Source organism: Salvelinus alpinus, chromosome 8 (genome assembly GCF_045679555.1).
Source record: "Salvelinus alpinus chromosome 8, SLU_Salpinus.1, whole genome shotgun sequence".
Taxonomy (NCBI): domain Eukaryota; kingdom Metazoa; phylum Chordata; class Actinopteri; order Salmoniformes; family Salmonidae; genus Salvelinus; species Salvelinus alpinus.
In genome coordinates this window covers 79,531,474-79,552,545 of record NC_092093.1, presented here as the reverse complement: position 1 = coordinate 79,552,545, position 21,072 = coordinate 79,531,474, and the positions used below count along the sequence as shown (strand labels likewise).

The 21,072-nt window shown below is 41.9% G+C and overlaps 1 protein-coding gene across 2 annotated transcripts in view; it reads left to right on the top strand.

Annotated features, from left to right (window-relative positions):
• LOC139583760 (cadherin-18-like) overlaps positions 1-21,072 on the top strand; it is a 379,939-nt gene that overhangs the window by 226,974 nt on the left and 131,893 nt on the right. For both annotated transcript variants that reach the window (XM_071415200.1, XM_071415199.1), the window contains one exon: positions 11,688-11,807. In XM_071415200.1, coding sequence (XP_071271301.1) covers positions 11,688-11,807 — 120 coding nt within the window. The remainder of the gene's footprint in view (positions 1-11,687; positions 11,808-21,072) is intronic.

The following is a 21,072-nucleotide window of genomic DNA, read 5'->3' as shown; positions in this document are numbered from 1 at the left end:
GGAGTCTTCCCTCCCTCCTTTCTTTCTTTCTTTCTTTCTTTCTTTCTTTCTTTCTTTCTTTCTCTTTTTGTTTATATTTACTTACTTTCTCTCTCCCTCTCTCTCGCTCTCTCGCTCTCTCTCTCTCTGATGGTGTCAGGACCCGGTGCGAGAAACAGTCACTAATAATCAGCAGAACCCAGAAGATGAGGCAGACACAGTAGTTCTAGAGATGGTGGTTTAATTAAAGAACAAAATCTTCAGGCCAAAATCTAAATCCACAATGTCCAAAATAAAGCCAAGAGGCACAAAATGGATATCCTCAAAAATACAAAGAAAACTCCACAAAGTGGTAAAAAACAGCAGGGAAAAACAAACCTCAAAAGACCGGATAGAGCGCTTGGAACGCTTGGAACACAGCCGGGGCGTTGGTCAGGCCGAAGGGCATCACCAAGTATTCGTAGTGACCAGTAGGCATGTTGAAAGCGGTCTTCCACTCGTCACCGGGTTTGATCCGCACAAGATGGTATGCGTTCCGTAGGTCAAGCTTAGTGAAGACCACTGCTTCCTGGAACAGCTCAAAGGCTGTGGCCATAAGGGGTAGCGGGTAGCGGTTACGGACGGTTATGGCATTAAGTCCCCGGTAGTCGATGCAAGGACGTAATCCACCGTCTTTTTTGGCCACAAAGAAAAACCCTGCTCCTGCCGGCGAGGTGGATGGACGCATGAGGCCTGCTGCCAGAGCGTCCTTGATGTAGGTATCCATAGCAGCTCGTTCGGGAGGAGATAGGGAAAAGATCCGACCCCTGGGGGGGCAGGTGCCCGGAAACAGGTCGATGGGGCAATCGTAAGGTCGATGGGGTGGTAGTTTGGTGGCCCTCTGTTTGCTAAATACCGGTTTGAGGTCATGGTAACACTCAGGAACTCGGGACAGGTCGATGGATTCTAGAGACTCGGGAGGGGAACTCGGGGAACTTGGGAAGATACAAGTGGCTTGGCACGTAGGACCCCACTGCTTGATAGTGCCCACAGACCAGTCGATGTGAGGGTTATGGCTGTGAAGCCAGGGGTATCCAAGGACGAGAGGGAATTCGGAACACGAGGTCAGATGAAAGTTCATCACTTCCTGGTGTTGGGAAACTGAAAGTCGCAAGGGGGTAGTGACATGAGTGACAAGTCCAGATCCCAAAGGGCTTCCATCCAACGTAGTAACCCTTATGGGGTCACTTAGAGGTTCAGAGGGAACGCCATTCTCCTTCGCCCAGACACCATCCATGAAGTTACCTGCGGCTCCAGAGTCTACCAAGGCTTGAAGGGGAAGCTCGTGGTTGTCCCAGGAAAGGGTAACTGGAATGAGCAGGCGGGAGTTCGATGGATGGGAGGAGGTTATGTTTCCCGTTACAGTCCTCCCAGGCCTGCACGGGAGAGTGCGTTTTCCCTGGAGCCCGGGACACGTGGAGAGGGAATGGCCCGGTTTGCCGCAATATAGACAGCATCGCTCCCTTATCCGGCGGTCTCTCTCAGCCTGGGAGATGCGTCCAGCCTGCATGGGTTCCGGTGGAGTCAGCGAGGATAAAGGTGGAGACTCGGAGCTGGGACCGATAGGAGCTAGGGTGAGAGATCTACGGTTGAGCTCTCTCTCTCTCAGACGCTGGTCTATGCGTGAAGCCAACTTGATCAGGGACTCGAGGTTGTCCGGTGGTTCCCGAGTGGCCAGTTCATCTTGGATGGTGTCGGAAAGACCCTTCAAAAAGCACACTGTGAGCGCCTCGTCGTTCCAGCCACTCGCTGCTGCCACCGTGCGGAACTGGATGGCATAGTCCGTCACGCTGCGCCGACCTTGGCTGAGAGTCAGGAGCTGTTTGGCTGAGTCCGGACCGCTGGTGGGATCTTGAAACACTCGCTTGAATTCCTCAGCAAAGGTAGAGTAGCTGGCACAGCAGGGACTTTGGGCATCCCACACCGCAGTAGCCCAGGCTAGGGCTTTTTCCGACAGCAGGGTGATGATATATGCTATCTTGGACCGGTCGGTGGGAAACGACAAGGGTTGCAGCTCGAAGGAGAGAGAACATTGGGTGAAAAACCCCTTACAAACACTCGGATCACCTGAGAACCGTTGGGGAGGCGGCAGACGAGGTTCAGCCAGGGGGTTAACTGCCACGGGCACTTGAATCTGATGAACTGGAGCAGAAGCGGTTGCAGGAGAAAGTTGATCAGAAATCTGTTTTATGGAAGTCATCATCTCCGACAGAAGTTGAGAATGTCCAGCCAGTAAGGCCTCTTGCTGAACCAGAGCAGCTTCGTGACGTTGGACAGTCCCCTCGTGGTGGGACAGCATGGGAAAAAAGTCCTGGGTACTGGCTGCCTCTGGGTTCATATTAATGGCTCAGTGTTTCTGTCAGGACCCGGTGCGAGAAACAGTCACTAATAATCAGCAGAACCCAGAAGATGAGGCAGACACAGTAGTTCTAGAGATGGTGGTTTAATTAAAGAACAAAATCTTCAGGCCAAAATCTAAATCCACAATGTCCAAAATAAAGCCAAGAGGCACAAAATGGATATCCTCAAAAATACAAAGAAAACTCCACAAAGTCGTAAAAAACAGCAGGGAAAAACAAAACTACTCAAAATTACACAAGAACTCAACCAGAGAACCTCTGGAAAATCCAATCCGAGAAATATATGTTTCACACAAAAAGGCTTGGTCTGGGGCTGGGTGCTAACATACAAACACTGAGCAAAGAACTGAGGAACACACAGGGTTTAAATACAAACAAGGGAACGACCTACAGGTGCAAACAATAAAAGAGCAAGGAAAAAACAAAAGGTTCAAAAAAGGTGCAATGGGGACATCTAGTGACAAAACCAGAACAGTCCTGGCCAAAACCTGACAGATGGTTCCCCTGGGTAGGGAAAGGAAGGTCTTTATGAAGCACTCAATAGTGCTCTCCGTCATCCCTCCATCCCTCCCTCAAGACTCTGCAAGCCTCTGGAAGCCTCTCCATCAAGGAGAGAAAGAGTCCAGTTGCCTCCTCCTGATATGCCCGCATCCTGTGGCAGCATCTATGTTGTCTCTCCGTTTTAGCTATGGACAAACAAAAGCTGTTTTTTTTAGCATTTTTTCAGTGCAATGGATTTCTCTCTGCCTGGCAGCCAAATGGCTCTAAAATGTTTTGCTGAAACACATCAGACTTGGGTCCAAAAAGTGTTGTGTTTTGCCCAGAATGGTGGCATGCTTCTATCATCATCTTTTAAACTCTTGGTCAGATATTTCAAAGTTGGTGATGATTGCTCTATCAATGCCACTTTTTGTGTTCTTTGAGCCGCTATCCTCCTTTCTGTCCACATTCAACCATTTTGGTGCTTATCTTTTTGAGCTTCTTAGGTGCTTTTGAAAAATGACAAAGTGGTGGCCTGGGGTGGTCTAGCGAAAAGGGCCAGGGCCTTCAGTGGACTTGAACAGCTTTGCCAATTCACTCAGTGTACTGTGTAGATCTGCACTGTAAACCCCAATGTGATGTCATGGCTCAAAACCTTTGAGGAAACCTGTTGCACGTAATATATCTGAGTACAGTTACTTATCGTGATTTGTAGTCATTACTCAAACCAATAGAGTCACCGTGACCATAAATGGGGTCCAAATTTGAGTTGTATCAGCTTGAAAATGTTGAGTTACGCTCCCACTAAGCCATGCCTCCAAAATAAATGAATTCCCAGTGTGAATTCCATTTTTGAGTGAATTGTAGTTATCACCCATGACTGTGTTTGTTAGTGACAGAGACATAGTTGTTGAATTCGTTCATATTCAGTCCTGTGGCCTTCACCAAGTGAGTTCCTATGCAAATCTTATCATCATAATTATATAATACATTACATATCTCAGAAGGATGTATTTTGAGACCTTGCTTTACCCTAATGCAGGGGCCTGAAACTTATGGTTTACAGGCCACATCGGGCCTGCAAGTAGGGTTGCAACATTCCTGGTTAAAGGATTTCCAGGATCCATTCAACTTGGATATCTGGAAAACCTGGGAAAGGTACCAGATTTTTGCAACCCTACCTGCAAGTAGTGACATTACGTTTGATGCTGGAGCTCTGAGACATGCATTGAAATCACTAAGCAGTGTACTTCAAAGCAGTGTACCAATGCCTGGATCAGAAGCCTGTGATCAATGAAGTCGGAATCTTCTTTTTGTTGAACAACCACCTGATTGGTTTGGTATTGTTTTGGTAGAAGACAAAGGCTACGCTGCACATGTGCTACGGGGTGTGGGACGTCCTCTATAATAATTTGGCTGCTCTAAAGTATTTTGACCATCAGGTGCCACTAGTGTACACTGTGTTTATCAAAGCCTATTTTTTACACAATATGCTGGAAAACCTTAGTGCTTCAGGAAGCTTGGTTTCCCCATCACTACCTTCACATATTTGTAAGTACGGTGACCAGTAGAGGTCGGTGTTTGAAACAGCTTGGACTCTAAAAAAGCACCGGAACCATGGCAAAATCAGTGGGATCTCGCATTTTGCAACACACGGTTTGAAAAAGCATGTGATCAAACAAAGCTTTGGACGTCATTAATGAAGTACTTCTGATACAGTGATACATGCATCGGCACACTGCTTCGAAGTACACTGCTTAGTGATTTCGACGGCTTTACCTACAAGCAATACCTACCAGAAAAAAAATATATTTTTTATCGTAACTTTCAAAACAATTGTTGATGTGACATCTCATATAGATTTGAGTAGGGTACCACATAAACATTTAAAGTAATAATACATTTTAATTGACTTTGAGTTCAACTTACTAGAAGTATTTGAGTTTTAAAAAACTTGATTTACAGTGTGGATCTGTCCAAAATATATTGACCGCTGTAAACCCAATGAGGCCTGTAGAGGCCTTTTCCATAAACAGTCAATATGACTGTCACGCCCTGATCTGTTTCAACTGCCGTCGTTATGTTCTCCATCCCCTCCAGGTGTCGCTTATTTTCCCCAGTGTATTTATCCCTGTGTTTCCTGTTTCTCTGTCCCAGTTTGTTTGTATGTTTTCCAAGTCAACCAGCGGTTTTCCCATTCTCCTGCTTTTTGCTATTCTCCTTTTTCTAGTCCTCCCGGTTTTGACACTTGCCTGTTTCTGGACTCTGTACCCGCCTGCCTGACCTTTCTGCCTGCCTTGACCATGAGCCTGTCTGCCACTCTGTACCTCCTGGACTCTGATCTGGTTTTGACCTTTTGCCTGTCCACGACCATTCTCTTGCCTACTCCTTTTGGATTAATAAAGACTCCAACCATCTGCCTCCTGTGTCTGCATCTGGGTCTTTCCTTGTGTCATGATAATGATCATTGATGTATTTATGCATTTTTATGAGCAGACATGCATGCCTTAGAACTGTGTTGCTAAACATCTTTCTACAAACCCCATGCATCCATGTTTGTAATCCTCTATGAGGCCCTGTTACATACTGGACAATAAATGCTTCGTAATCTCAATGTAAATGTATGATACAAGCTGACAGGAATATTTGATGTAGTGGCTGTAGGAATTGGCAGGTCACAAGCCAAATATTGGCTGAATGTGTTTGTGGCTCATTAACAAACCGCTATGTTAATGTAATTGGCTCCTGGTTTGAGAGCTTCCATGTTGTCCAATGTGTTGCTTAGACATTTTATGATTTGCCTCAGTTGGGGAAAATCCACAGGTTTCAAAAGTTTCCCTGTTTCCTGGAAAAATGTTGCCAACCAGCCAGGTAGCTAGTCCCTACAACATGTAGAATCAATCAACATTGATGACCCAATGGGAAGAATCAAGGACTGCGATGGGTAAAATAATTACCCATTTTCTCTCCCTCCCTTTTGCTTGTGTCCATTAAAGCTAATCCTCTTCGGCCTGCTGGCGTCTGTGGCATCAAATCGGCTGTAACAATCAACTGTCCTCACACTTCACAGCTCTAATTCTCCTGAGTTTGTCAATACCTGCTCTCTCCTTGCCCAGGAACGGGCTGTCTGGGAGTGTGGAGGCTAATTGCCTGTGGTGTTCCTTTTTGCTGTCTAAATTGATTAGCTGGGCATGTGCAAGGGTACTCCAACATTACCATTTCACTTCTCAGAATTGTACTGCAAAAAAAATATTCGGAGGCTTAGATGAAAGGGGTATCAATTTTCTACTCATCTAATCGACTCTGATCTCTGGCAGACACTCCTGCTTGAACATTTTTAAATGGACAGGAGGTGTGCATTTATACATGCATTTATACATTTTTCTCTCTCTCTCTCTTTTGTATACGTCTACCCTCACCTGGCTAGAATCTTGTTGTTTAATTGGTGTAAAATACAAAAAAGATAAGATTAAGGGTGTTTTCATCTGGTAAATGTGGAATGGTGACAATCATTTTGAGTAACTCAAATTATATTTGTTCTGTTCTAGAACGTTTAGATATTAAAAGGAATTCAAGGCCTCAATATAAAAGATGGAACACACATTTCAATCCTCTACCCCCTTCCTCAATCTAAACCCTTGGCAAGTGAGAAATGGGTATCCCAATAGGTGCTGTCACCTGTCATAAAATACAGATCAATGCTACCCCATGGGAGCTGGCAAGAAGAAAGTAATTTTGTCTACGATGAAGTGGTTTTACATTTCTTCAATCCATATTACATGAAAACTCATTTTTCAAGATGCTGTTTAACAGGGGGATTTAAATTTCAGTTTGTACCTGTCTGTTGCGCTAGGATTACCCTTTCTGTCTTCTGAGACAATCATCAATCTAAAAGCTTCAGGAAGTATCGCCTTAGCACTTACTGCTTTTGTTAAACTTTTCATAAAACACTGTGCTCATTCGATAAACTACCCCATGACCTGGAATTGTTTTCAAACAGAAACAAAATATGTGGTAGTAATGCTGAATTGGCTGAAGGTGGACAGTCTCTCTCTTTTTGCTGTGACTTTCACAGATTCTTTTTTTTTTTTTTTTTTAATACCCAGGTCTGTTGTAATCCTATTTCAGATGGTCATCTTGAGCTCTCAAAACTGCATTAAATGGTTTGTGGTCCCTGCAATAAGTAAACAGCAGACAGTGTAGATAGATAGATGGATTGAAACCAATGGGAGGTAATGAAATTGAGCAGGGACAAGCCATAGGTAATGCTGCACTCGTAATCAAGTAGGAGGTGGGAATTTACTAGTTGTGAAGTCGTAAATACAAGTTGGATGCATTCACGTGCTTTGAACTCATTGAGAAACACTGATTGGTTAATGGTCATCATGCTGCATAAACTAAAAGTACAGCTATCAAGCTTGTACACAAATTATAGTGTTAAAAAATATATATTAATAGATCACTTTTTAAAAAAATGCTTTGTTGCATTTAAATGCCAAAAATGCTGTTGTCGAGCATGTGAGAGAAGTGGGAGCTCAGGATGATGAACGAGTTCCCACCAGCAATTACCATTTGGAGGGCCATTAAATATTTCCCAGTTGTATGTAATCACTTCCCACTTGTTCCCACTTGGTTATGAATGCAGCATCACAATAAGACGATGTATGTGACATGGGTTCTAAAGGTCTCGAACAGTCATTCTGATTCCCATGTAAAATAACCTTTTGAATGACCAAAACATCACCAATAATATTTTAGAAATGCTCAGCATTTTTGAAAATGTACTTTTTCGAACAATTAGAAAGTCAAAAAAACAGCCTGAGTGGGCGGGGAGCTCACCTAGATGGACAGTTATTAGAAAACGCCCATGTCAACTAATATGGACACATTGAGCAGTGTTGCGATGAGATCATCTCAAGCGAATTTGCTGATACGCAAAGCAACTCATACAACATTGAACATTGCATGCAACATCCAATCCTGTCACACATCACATTATGGTTTCAGAATGATTTATGAATTGTCAGCACTGTTTTATCGAGCTAGCTAGTTCATCTTGGACTATTAGAGTTGAAACTAGACAGGGTGAAGTCTGGGTACACTTCATATATGATATATCATGACTATCAATGATATCAAACATTTTGTATGAAACTAATTCTTTGGTGGGGGTTTTTCTGCAGTTGTCTTCCAACATTCTTGTATGAATATTCTGTTTGACATGTCTCATGATGTAATGACATGACAACTGCGTCAGAGTTTTGGGCAACCCTTCCCCCGCTTTTGTTCCATGCTGGCTCATTACCTAGCTAGCCAGTGACTTGCTAACACCAAACACAGATGAAAGCAGAAACCTATACGTATCTTTGCCTTAGATTAATAGGGGAAACCTGGGATTATACTGAACAAAAATATAAATCAATTTAAATAAATGTATTAGGCCCTAATCTTTGGATTTCACGAATGGGCATGGGCGCAGCCAATCAAAATATGTTTTTCCCCACAAAAGGGCTTTATTACAGACTATTTTCATCAGCTGTCCGGGTGGCTGGTCTCAGACAATTATGCACGTAAAAAAGCTGGATGTCGAGGTCTTGGGCTGGCATGGTTACACGTGGGCTGCCGGTGTGAGGCCAGTTGGACGTTGCTGCCAAATTCTCTACAATGACATCGGAGGCGGCTTATGGTAGAGAAATGAACATTCAATTCTCTGGCAACAACTCTGATGGACATTCTTGCAGTCAGCTTGCCAATTGCATGCTCCCTCAACTTGAGACATCTGTGGCATTGTGTTGTGTGACAAAACTGCACATTTTAGAGTGGCCTTTTATTGTGTAATGATCATGCTGTTCAATCAGCTTCTTGATATGCCACACCTGTCAGGTGGATGGATTATCTTGACAAAGGAGAAATGCTCACTAATACGGATGTAAACACATTTCTGTTCAACATTTTAGAGAAATAAGCTTTTTGTGCATATGGAACATTTCTGGGACCTTTTATTTAATCTAATGAAACATGGGACCAACAATTTACATGTTGCATCTATATTTTTGTTCAGTATATATTTGCTGACACGCTGCAGTTAAATAGCTACCGAGCTATGTAAACTATGCCGATATACGGAGACTCCTGCAATGTTGGTTACAAGGCAGTACTTATTTAAATTAGCAAAGAGAATGAAACGTCACAAAAGGTCACAAAATGCCTTTAATAATCCCACCTCCTGAATCAAAGTATTTGACATGAGGGAGGGGACTTGTAACTTTGTGATAAACTTTATAAATGTAGAAGAAATAGTCATATTTCAGACGTTAGTCATCACATTTTGATCTGGTTTCATCCAAATATCATAAAATGACATGATTTTGACTGTACGGGGGGACCTTTTTAAGAGAAGAAAATGATCCACCATCTGAGCTAAACCAAAAAACATGGATCACAAAAGCTATATAATCCTTCTGTTTGGCAAGTAGTAGTAGCCTATCTTTACTGGAAACATCAGCTTGAGACTCCTGAATGCGAATAACTAATTGGACATTTCAAACGATGATAGTATCATACAGTACCAGTCAAAAGTTTGCACCCACCTACTCAGTCAAGGGTTTTTCTTTATTTTTACTATTTTCTACATTGTAAAATTATAGCAAAGACATCAAAACTAGGTATGAAAGGACACATTTGGAATCATGTAGTAACCAAAAAGTGTTAATCAAATCAATACATATATACATATTTTTTTATATATATATAATATTTGAAAATCTTCAAAGTAGCCACCCTTTGCCTTGATGACAGCTTTGCACACTCTTGGCATTCACTCTACCAGCTTCATGAGGAATGCTTTTCCAACAGTCTTGAAGGAGTTCCCACATATGCTGAGCACTTGTTGGATGCATTTCCTTCACTCTTTGGTCCAATTCATCCCAAACCATCTCAAATGGGTTGAGGTCGGACGATTGTGGAGGCCAGGTCATCTGATGCAGCACTCCATCACTCTCCTTCTTGGTCAAATAGCCACAAATGATAGTCCCACTAAGCACAAACCAGATGGGATGGCGTATCGCTGTAGAATGCTGTGGTAGCCATGTTGGTTAATTGTGCCTTGAAATCTAAATAAATCACTGACAGTGTCACCATCAAAGAACCCCCACCTCATCACAACTTCTCCTCCATGCTTCACAGTGGGAACCACACATGCGGAGATCATCTGTTCACCTACTCTGCGTCTCACAAAGACACAACGGTTGGAACCAGAAATCTTACATTTGGACTCATCAGACCAAAGTACAGACTTCCACCAGTCTAATGTCCATTGCTCTGTGTTTCTTGGCCCAAGCAAGTCTCTTCTTCTTATTAGTCTCCTATAGTAGTGGTTTCTTTGCAGCAATTCGACCTCGAAGGCCTGATTCACACAGTCTCTTCTGAACAGTTGATATTGAGATGTGTCTGCCACTTGAACTCTGTGAAGCATTTATTTGGGCTGCAATCTGAGGTGCAGTTAACTCGAATTAACTTATCCTTTGCAGCAGAGGTAACTCTGTGTCTTCGTTTCCTGTGGCGGTCCTCATGAGAGCTGCAGTAGTTTCATCATAGTGCTTGATGGTTTTTGCGACTGCACTTGAAGAAATGTTAAAAGTTCTTGAAATTTTCAGCATTGACTGACCTTCATATCTTAAAGTAATGATGGACTGTCATTTATTTTTGCTTATTTCAGCTGTTCTTGTCTTTTACCAAATAGGGCTATCTTATGTATACCGCCCCTACCTTGGGCTCCCGAGTGGCGCAGCGGTCTAAGAGACTGCATTTCAGTGCTAGAGGTGTCCCTATAGATAGACCCTGGTTCAATTCCAGGCTGTTTCACAACTGGCTTTCTTTGGGAGTTGCATAGGGCGGTGCACAATTGGTCTGGAGTAGGCCGTAATTGTAAATAAAAATGCGTTCTTAACTGACTTCCCTGGTTAAATAAAGCAACAACAAAAAAAACTTGTCACAACTGATTGGCTCAAATGCATTAGCAAAGAAATTCCACAAATTAGCTTTTAACAAGGCACACCTGTTAATTGAAATGCATTCCAGGTGACTACCTCCTGAATCTGGTTGAGAGAATGCCAAGCGTGTGCAAGCTGTCATCAAGGCAAAGGGTGGCTACTTTGAAGAATCTCAAAAATAACATATATTTTGATTTGTTTAACACTTTTTTGGTTACTACATGATTCCATATGTGTTATTTCATAATTTGATGGATTGGTCTGGAGTAGGCCGTAATTGTAAATAAAAATGTGTTCTTAACTGACTTCCCTAGTTAAATAAAGCAAAAAAAAAAAAACTTGTCACAACTGATTGGCTCAAATGCATTAGCAAAGAAATTCCACAAATTAGCTTTTAACAAGGCACACCTGTTAATTGAAATGCATTCCAGGTGACTACCTCCTGAATCTGGTTGAGAGAATGCCAAGCGTGTGGAAGCTGTCATCAAGGCAAAGGGTGGCTACTTTGAAGAATCTCAAAAATAATATTATTATTATTCTACAATGTAGAAAAGTAAAAATAAAGAAAAACCCTTGAATGAGTAGGCGTGTCCAAACTTTTGATTGGTACTGTATGTCTAGTCTTACTTTGAGGGTTTGAGAATTAAACAAATCCCAAAGGTAACCATTCGCTGTGTCCTGAAACTATTACGTCTTCAATTAAATATATGAAGTCACCCAATATCAAAACAAATCCTGTATGAATTAAAAGGCACTCATGAAGACACACATACTCATAAGTATCACATATCGATAAGAAAGCTTGATTCTGATAATGTTTTTTTCATTATATTTTCAGGTACTTCTGTATATCAAGTTACTGCTTCGGACGCTGATGACCCAACGTATGGAAATAGTGCCCGAGTTGTCTACAGTATTCTCCAAGGACAGCCATATTTCTCTATTGATCCCAAAACTGGTAAGACACAATATTGTACACATTATCAACTTACTTTGAGTGAATGCAGTGCTGGTTTGAATTACTGTCATGCAATAGAATCAACATAAAATATTTATACATAGTATACTATCGTTGGATATGCAGTGATTTTTTTATTGATACTTCGGAAATATCTCCACGTAAATCTCTCCACAATGGCACCTTGGTCAAATGACATACAGTACCGGTAATGATAGAAGCTATCTCTGAGATGTAAGAAAACTACAGCTATAGAGTACCACAGTATAATACAGTATATAATACTCATAAAGCATATAAAGAACTACATGATGATCGGGACGAGACTACCGAATCAAGGCAAAGGTAAGAATCTCTGATTTATCTCTCTAATATTTGCTAAATTTAGTAATAAATAAATTGCCTACATTTTTTTAAATTGACAGTTCTGTTGACTATCTTGTGAAAGTTTTAGATTGACGCAATACCTGTTAGCAAAGTTATCAGCTAGAGATTACGTGCAGGAGTTTACAGGGATTTGTAGTTGTGCATGATGTCTACTTTGATGCTAATTAGCATTTTCAATTCTGCGAGTAAATATAGCCGAATATATTAATAAAAGTCACCTTGTCCGAAAGAGGTTATCAAAAAGTCACGCCAGGGTAACAAAATCCAGTGGTGTAAAAAGTACCCAATTATAAATCTAAAAGTATTTGGTTTTAAATATACTCAAGTATCAAAAGTAAAAGTTTAAATCATTTAAAATTCCTTACATTAAGCAACCCAGATGGCACGATTTTTTAATATTTGTTTTATTTACGGATAGCCAGGGGCACACTTCAACACTCAGACATCATTTAGAAACAAAGCATTTGTGTTTAGTGAGTCTGCCAGATCAGAGGCAGTAGGGATGAGCAGGGATATTCTCTTGATAAGTGAGTGAATTAGACAATTTTCCTGTCCTGCTAAGCATTCAAAATGTAACAAGTACTTTTGGGTGTCAGGGAAAATGTAAAGAGTAAAAAAATACATTATTTTCTTTAGGAATGTAGTGGAGTAAAAGTAAAAGTTGTCAAAAATATAAAGAGTAAAGTAAGTACAGATACCGCAGAAACTACTTAAGTAGTAAATTAAGTATTTTTATTTAAGTACTTTACACCACTTCACGAAACACAGCACTTATTTTAAGTGTTTTGAAAATTCCCCAAGGGAAAAATTAATGGTGAAAAAAGGATTAGAACCATTTCCCTGTTTGACCGCTGGGTTTTATAGGTATTATGACACCTCCATTGTGGGGCTCTATACAACCTCCACATTCTTTATTGCAGTGGTCACCAACAGGTCGATCATCCTAGTCGATCATCAAACATTTCTGTAGAAAAGCCAACAACAAAAGCATAAATGCTTGGGCTCTGTTTTTGTGTGTTGTGCTGTTGGCGGTAGGTGCACTTGGTTCAGAAGCCCTGTGCACCAGGTAGACCATTTAATTTGTATGAAAATACAAACTTTGCCTACCCGGCGGAACAGGAGATCTTTGGCTAAATCGAGTGCGCCTACTGTGCTGTCCAATCGGATAGCCAATCGGATAGAGCACCAGCTGTTCCGGAAGACTGTGTGACCACGATCTCCGTAGCCGATGTGAGCAAGACCTTTAAACAGGTCAACATTCACAAGGCCGTGGGGCCAGACGGACTACCAGAGTGTGTACTCAGAGCATGCGTGGACCAACTGTCAAGTGTCTTCACTGACATTTTCAAGCTCTCCCTGACCGAGTCTGTAATATCCACGTTTCAAGCAGACCACCATAGTTCCTGTGCCCTAGAATGCGAAGGTAACCTGCCTAAATGTCTACCGCCCCATAGCACGTCGGTAGCTTTGAATTGCTTTGAAGGTCATGGCTCACATTAACACCATTATACCGGAAACCCTAGACCCACTCCAATTTGCATACCGCCCCAACAGATCCACAGATGACGCAATCTCAATCGCACTCCATATTGCCCTTTCCCAACTGGACAAAAGGAACACCTATGTGAGAATGCTGTTCATTGACTACACCTCAGTGTTCAACACCATAGTGCCCACAAAGCTCATCACTAAGCTAAGGACCCTGGTACTAAACACCTCCCTCTGAAACTGAATATTGGACATCCTGACGGGCCGCCCCCCCAGGTGGTAAAGGTAGGCAACAACACGTCTGCCACGCTGATCCTCAACACAGGGGCCCCTCAGTGGTGCATGCTTAGTCCCCTCCTGTAGTCCCTGTTCACCCACGACTGCATTGCCAAGCATGACTCCATGCTATGGGAGGAGGTCAGAGACCTGGCAGTGTGGTGCCAGGACAGCAACCTCTCCCTCATTGTGAGCAAGACAAAGGAGATGATCGTGGACTATAGGAAAGGAGGGCTGAACAGGCCACAATTAACATCGACTGGGCGTGTAGTTTAACGGGTCAAGAGTTTCAAGTTCCTTGGTGTCAACATCACCAACAAACTATCATGGTTCAAAAACACAAAGATAGTCGTGAAGAGGGCACAACAAAACCTTTTCCCTCTCAGGAGACTGAAAAGATTTGGCATGGGTCCCCTGATCCTCAAAAAGTTCTACAGCTGGATCATCGAGAGCATACTGACCGGTTGCATCACCGCCTGGTATGGCAACTAATTGGCATCTGACTGTAAGGCGCTACAGAGGGTAGTGCGTACGGCCCAATACATCACTGGGGCCAAGCTTCCTGCCATCCAGGACCTATATACTAGGCAATGCCAGAGGAAAGCCCAACAATTGTCAAAGACTCCAGTTACCCAAGTCATAGACTGTTCTCTCTGCTACCGCACGGCAAACGGTATCGGAATGCCAAGTCTAGGTCCAAAGGCTCCTTAACAGCTTCTACCCCCAAGCTATTAGACTGCTGAACAATTAATCAAATGGCCACCCGGACTATATACATTGACACCCTCCCCCCCCTTTGTTTTTAGACTGCTGCTACTCACTGTTTATTATCTATTCATAGTCACTTTACCCCTACCTACATGTGCAAATGACCTCGACTAACCTGTACCCCCGCATATTGACTCGGTACCGGTATCTCCTGTATATAGCCTTGTTATTGATATGTCATTTTATTGTTACTTTTTATTACATTTTTTACTTTAGTTTATTTAGTAAATATTTTCTTAACTTATATTTTCTTAACAACTGCGTTGTTGGTTGAGGGCTTGTAAGTAAGCATTTCACAGTAAGTTCTACACCTGTTGTATTCGGAACATGTGACAAATACAATTTGATTTGAAATCCCTCTGCCTACCTACAGCTTCCACGTCCCCGGCCACAGAAAAGTTTGACGCTAGCCTATGTGAGATTTCATAACTTTTACAACCATAACTAGAGAGAGACTGTCAATGAATACAGCAAAGAGCTGCTGTTTTTATGAGTGAGTTCATGTCTAAGTTTAATTCAACCTTATTACTAAACATAAAACTAGCATTTCTCTCTACTTCCACTCGCGCTACAGCTGCAATGAATTAGCGAAGTGTATCGATAGCCCTGTGTTTTTATTATTATTAGCAGCTCGTCGTGTCTTTTAATATGGAGGAATATTTCACTTCCTCTGGTCATAGTAACAACATACATTTTTTCCTGAGGCTGATGCGGTGCGACTCGAGTTTGGCCATTAGGTGCAAGACTGTGGCCCTTCTCTCTGTTCAGTCTCACCGAAGGAATGGAAGTAGTAAGCAGGGACCGTGAGAGGCGAACCCGCTGCTGCTCTCTCCCTCCCCCCACTGAAGCTTAATACCGTGTTCAAACCAATTAGGAACTCGGAAATCTCTGACTTCCGATTTCAGTGCATTCAAGACAAATGGGAACTCAGAATTTTTTTTATCCGGCTGGGGAAATTTGTTTTGAATGGTCATCCAACTCGAAAACATCTTTCTAGAGCTCCGGCTCTCCGACCTGGTGTTCACTGACATACTTTTGTCTGAGTAGCCCAGTTGTCTTGAAACCCCATGAATATCAGACGAAGGTACCATTAGTCTAGTAAAATTAAAAAGCTAAGTATTTCAATTTATGCTTCACTGTAGCTTGCGAGTACTACACCAATATCTACAGTGCATTCAGAAAGTATTCAGACCCCTTCTTTGTTCAACATTTTGTTACGTTACAGCCTTATTCTAAAATGGATTAAAAAAAAAAAATCCTCATCAATCTACACACAATATCCCATAATGACAAAGCGAAAACCGATTTTAGCATATCTATTAAAAATAAAAAACAGAAATACCTTATTTACATAAGTATTCAGACCATTTTCTCTGAGACTTGAGATTGAGCTCAGGTGCATCCTGTTTCCATTGAACATCCTTGAGATGTTTCTACAACTTGGAGTCCATCTGTGGTTAATTCTATTGATTGGACATGATTGGGAAAAGCACACACCTGTCTATATAAAGTTGTCGTAGAACTCCGAGACAGAACTCCGTAGAACTCCGAGACAGGATTGTGTCGAGGCACATATCTGGGGAAGGGTAACAAAAAATGTCTGCAGCATTGAAGGTCCCCAAGAACACAGTGGCTTCCATAATTTTTAAATGGAAGAAGTTTGGAACCACCAACTCTTCCTAGAGCTGGCCTTTTGGCCAAACTGAGATATAGGGGGAGAAGGGCCTTGGTCAGGGAGGTGACCAAGAACCTGATGATCACTCGGACAGAGCTCCAGAGTTCCTCTGTGGAGATAGGAGAACCTTCTAGAAGGACAATCATCTCTGCAGTACTCCGCCAGACGGAAGCCAGTCCTCAGTAAAAGGCACATGACCGCCTGCTTGGAGTTTAAGAAAAAGGCACTTAAAGGAAAATCCAAGATTGAAGTCTTTGGCCTGAATGCCAAACGTCACGTCTGGAGAAGACCTGGCACCATCCCTATGATGAAGCATGCTGGTGACAGCATCATGCTGTGGGGATGTTCTTCAGCGGCAGAGAGTGGGAAACTAGTCAGGATCGAGGGAAAGATGAACAGCGCAAAGTACAGAGAGATCCTTGTTGAAAACCTGCTCCAGTGCACTCAGAACCTAGACTGGGGTGAAGGTTCACCTTCCAACAAGACAATGGCCCTAAGCACACAGCCAAGACAACGCAAGAGTGGCTTCGGGAGTTTCTGAATGTCCTGTGGCCCAACCAGAGGGGCCCAACCAGAGCCCGAACTTGAACCCGATCAAACATCTCTGGAGAGACCTGAAAAAAGCTGTGCATCGATGCTCCCCATCCAACCTGATAGATCTTGAGAGGATCTGCAGTGAAGAATGGGAGAAACTCCAAAAATACAGGTGTGCCAAGCTTGTAGTGTCATACCCAAAAAGACTCGAGGCTGTAATCGCTGACAAAGGTGCTGAGTAAAGGGTCTGAATACTTATGCAAATGTGTTATTTCCGTTTGTTATTTGTAATATATGTAAAAACATTTGTAAAAAATAGTTTTTGCTTTGTCATTATTGGCTATTGTGTGTAGATTGACGAGGGAAAATAATTATTTTCTCCATTTTAGAATAAGGCTGTAGCGTAACAACGCTAGCGTCCCACCTTGACAACTTCCGGTGAAATTGCAGAGCGCCAAATTCAAATTAAATTACTATAAATATTTAACTTCATGAAATCACAAGTGCAATACATCAAAATAAAGCTTAACTTGTTGTTAATCCAGGCGCGCTCTCGGGATTGCGCACCAAACAGGTTGGGGAAATTCCACTGGCCTCTAATTGAAACTGCTCATTCTCCCTCAGTTTTCAGAATAAAGGCCTGAAACATTGTCTAAAGCCTGTTCACAGCTAGTGGAAGCCATATGGAACGGAATATGGGTCCTATCCCTTTAAATGGTGGATAGGCTTTCAATGGAAAAACACCCATTTCAAAATAATAGCACTTCCTGGATGGATTTTCCTCAGGCTTTCGCCTGCCATTTCAGATCTGTTATACTCACAGACATTATTTGAACAATTTTGGAAACTTTAGAGTGTTTTCTATCCAAATCTACCAATTATATGCATATCCTAGCCTCTGGGCCTGAGTAGCAGGCAGTTTACTTTGGTCACGCTTTTCATCCAAAATTCAGAATGTTGCCCACAAATTCCGACGCGCCCTTCTTTCCCCACTATATAAACCCGTTGATAAAAATGTAACTTCCTGTTCCAAGGACGTGCGGACTTGCAGTCCCCACGTTAAAAAGGACAAGGTCACCTACAGAACTAAGCCAACCTCAGCTTGAGCTCTGGTTGAACGACAAGAACCTAATGAAATTAGCATCGAATTTCAACGTGAAGATGTGAATTTCAACGTGAAGACGATCCACATGCCGAAAGGATGAATTTCGACTATACGAGCCAGAATATAGCATGAGCTTAAATGATGCTCTCTTATTCACTAAAGAAGTGACACCTCCTAGCCGTTGCTTTAGCGCAGCAACTTTAGACGTGGCCTAGGAGAGGACGGACATAGTATCCATTCTACCACGCTCCAGTTCACCACTAGACATTCTTCAGAGGACCAGAGATCCATGCTGGACCACCCCGCCTTCTATCTACGACCAATCTACCGAAGCGCAGCTCAGAGTAAATATTTATTGCTTTTTCCTTTTTCAAATGGGCGGTTATTTAGACTGCATAAGATACTGTATTTACGATAACATAGCTGCCTACTGCCCGATAGTGTCACATTCGTCGTCCTCCTCATCTGAGGAGGAGTAGTAAAAAGGATTGGAGGGCCAAAATGCAGCGTGGTAAGTATCCATTTTAATTAGAATATTGAAACAAACAAACAAAAAAACAAATAAACGAACGAACACGAAACAGTCCCGTATGGTGAACAAACACAGAAAGCGGAACAATCACCCACAACCCACAATACAAAACAGGCTACCTAAATATGGTTCCCAATCAGAGACAACGACTAACACCTGCCTCTGATTGAGAACCATATCAGGCCAAACACATAGAAATAGACAAACTAGACATACAACACAGAATGCCCACTCAGATCACACCCTGACCCAACAAAACATAGAAACACACAAAGCAAACTATAGTCAGGGCGTGACAGATAGAGACACAAAACCTTTTTGATCCTCAGTCTTCCCACTCTTTCACTCAAACCCAACCCCCTTTCTTTGTGTAACCAGCCGTCATATCTGTTCCGTCCGCAAGGGACGTTTTCATTTATGACATATATTGTAGTCAATGTATGATACATTCTGTGTATATGTAATTCTGTGTGATTATTTAGGTATTTAGTAAATAAATAACTAAACCACATTTTGTATTGCTGATTCAACTTGTTAGCCAGGGTTTGTGAAGATAACCAAGAAGGTACAACTTTCAGATTAGACTGAATAAAGTGACGATTAAATATTGACTGCTACTGTAAAAGATTACTAGGTCTTTAAGAGTTTATTCGGTAGATAACAGCTCTATAAACATTATTTCGTGGTGCCCCGGCTTTCTAGTTAATTACATTTACATGATTAGCTTTATCAGGTAATATTAATTACAAAGAAATGATTTTATAGAATAGCATGTCACATCACTTAATCCGGCATAGCCAAAGACACGACAGCACAAACCTCATTCCTAAAGAACTGTTTTATTAGGTTAATGTTACATTTTTAAAGTAATGTGTTTTTTTTTAAATCGGAGCAGTAGATCTTGGCTTGCTTTTTGACTGTGAAAGTGATCTTGACTCAAAAAAGGTTTTCATTGATCATTTTTTTATTTCACCTTTATTTAACCAGGTAGGCTAGCTGAGAACAAGTTCTCATTTACAACTGCGACCTGGCCAAGATAAAGCAAAGCAGTGCGACATAAACAACAACACAGAGTTACACATGGAATAAACAAACATACGGTCAATAACACAATAGAAAAAAAGAAAGTATACAGTATATACAGTGTGTGCAAATGGCATGAGGAGGTAAGGCAATAAATAGGCCAGAGTAGCAAAGTAATTACAATTTAGCAGATTAACACTGGAGTGATAGATGGGCAGATGACGATGAGCAGATGATGGTGTGTAAGTAGTGATACTGGTGTGCAAAAGAGCAGCAAAGTAAATAAAAACAATATGGGGGATGAGGTAGGTAGATTGGGTGGGCTATTTACAGATGGACTATGTACAGCTGCAGCGATCGGTTAGCTGCTCAGGTTGGTGACCACTGCTTTAAGGTATTGTTCAGCTCCCTATTTACTCTTTAGGCCATCACTAACAATCTCCTCTAAGGTCATTTGTATTAGATGCACTCTCTCTCTCTCTGAGCTACAGTCAGCCTTTGAAATACAATTAAAAAGAAAGGTTTAAAACTGTTTCACTGTTTTCAAAAATGCATATTTTGTTTAAGATGGCCTTACATGATTCTATAAAATATTTAATGCGGATGGCAAAGTGCAAGTGCACACAATACTTCTGTGTCTGTGTAAGATGGCAATGGTGTGTAGCACACATGTGTCTCGTAGCATGAACTACTCACATAGAAGCAATGCTTTAATGACCTAGATGAATGAAAGATGAATTGAATACTAGTTCAGATAGGTCTCTTGGGAAAGTCTCTCCATAAAAATGTATATGATAAAACATGTTGCATTAGAGCATTGCAGCCTACCGTATGTCCCAACAAAATTAACATCTCCCCGTTGCCTAATCAATAACTGGATGATGAAACCTCTGTAAATGCAGTTGATATTATTGAGTGTAAAATGGTTAATTGTTATTCTGCACCAAGCATACAGTATGTAATGGTCATTTTTACCCATATGCAGCAGTATGCTCTTGGTCATATATCCGATGGGTTGTTTTTCTCGGGCTGACTGCATCTTGTCTGCATTATTATTCAGCATGGGCATGAGGCATGGAGGAAGGTGCATGGATGTGTGTGTGTGGGGGACGTGATCGAAGGTGTAGCCAGCAGCTGCTCTCTACACTCCATAGCAGTGTTAGCCATGCATGCTAATACAATACTGTCTCTGTCTGCTGTTTTAGTAACTAATCTGTCCAATCCTTTTCACTACCCGAAAGGTAGCTGGTTCAAATACCTGAACCAACAGGGTGAAAAATCTGTTGATGTGCCCTTGAGCAAGGCACTTAACCCTAATTTGGTCCATGGGTGCCGTACTGTGGCTGACCCTGTAAAAGAACACATTTCAATGTACCTTTCCAGTGCGTGACAATAAATAAAATACTACAACGAGAGTCTACTAAGGGCTATAGCACAGAGGGTATCGGAATGAGTTTCATATACAATTTGTAGTATC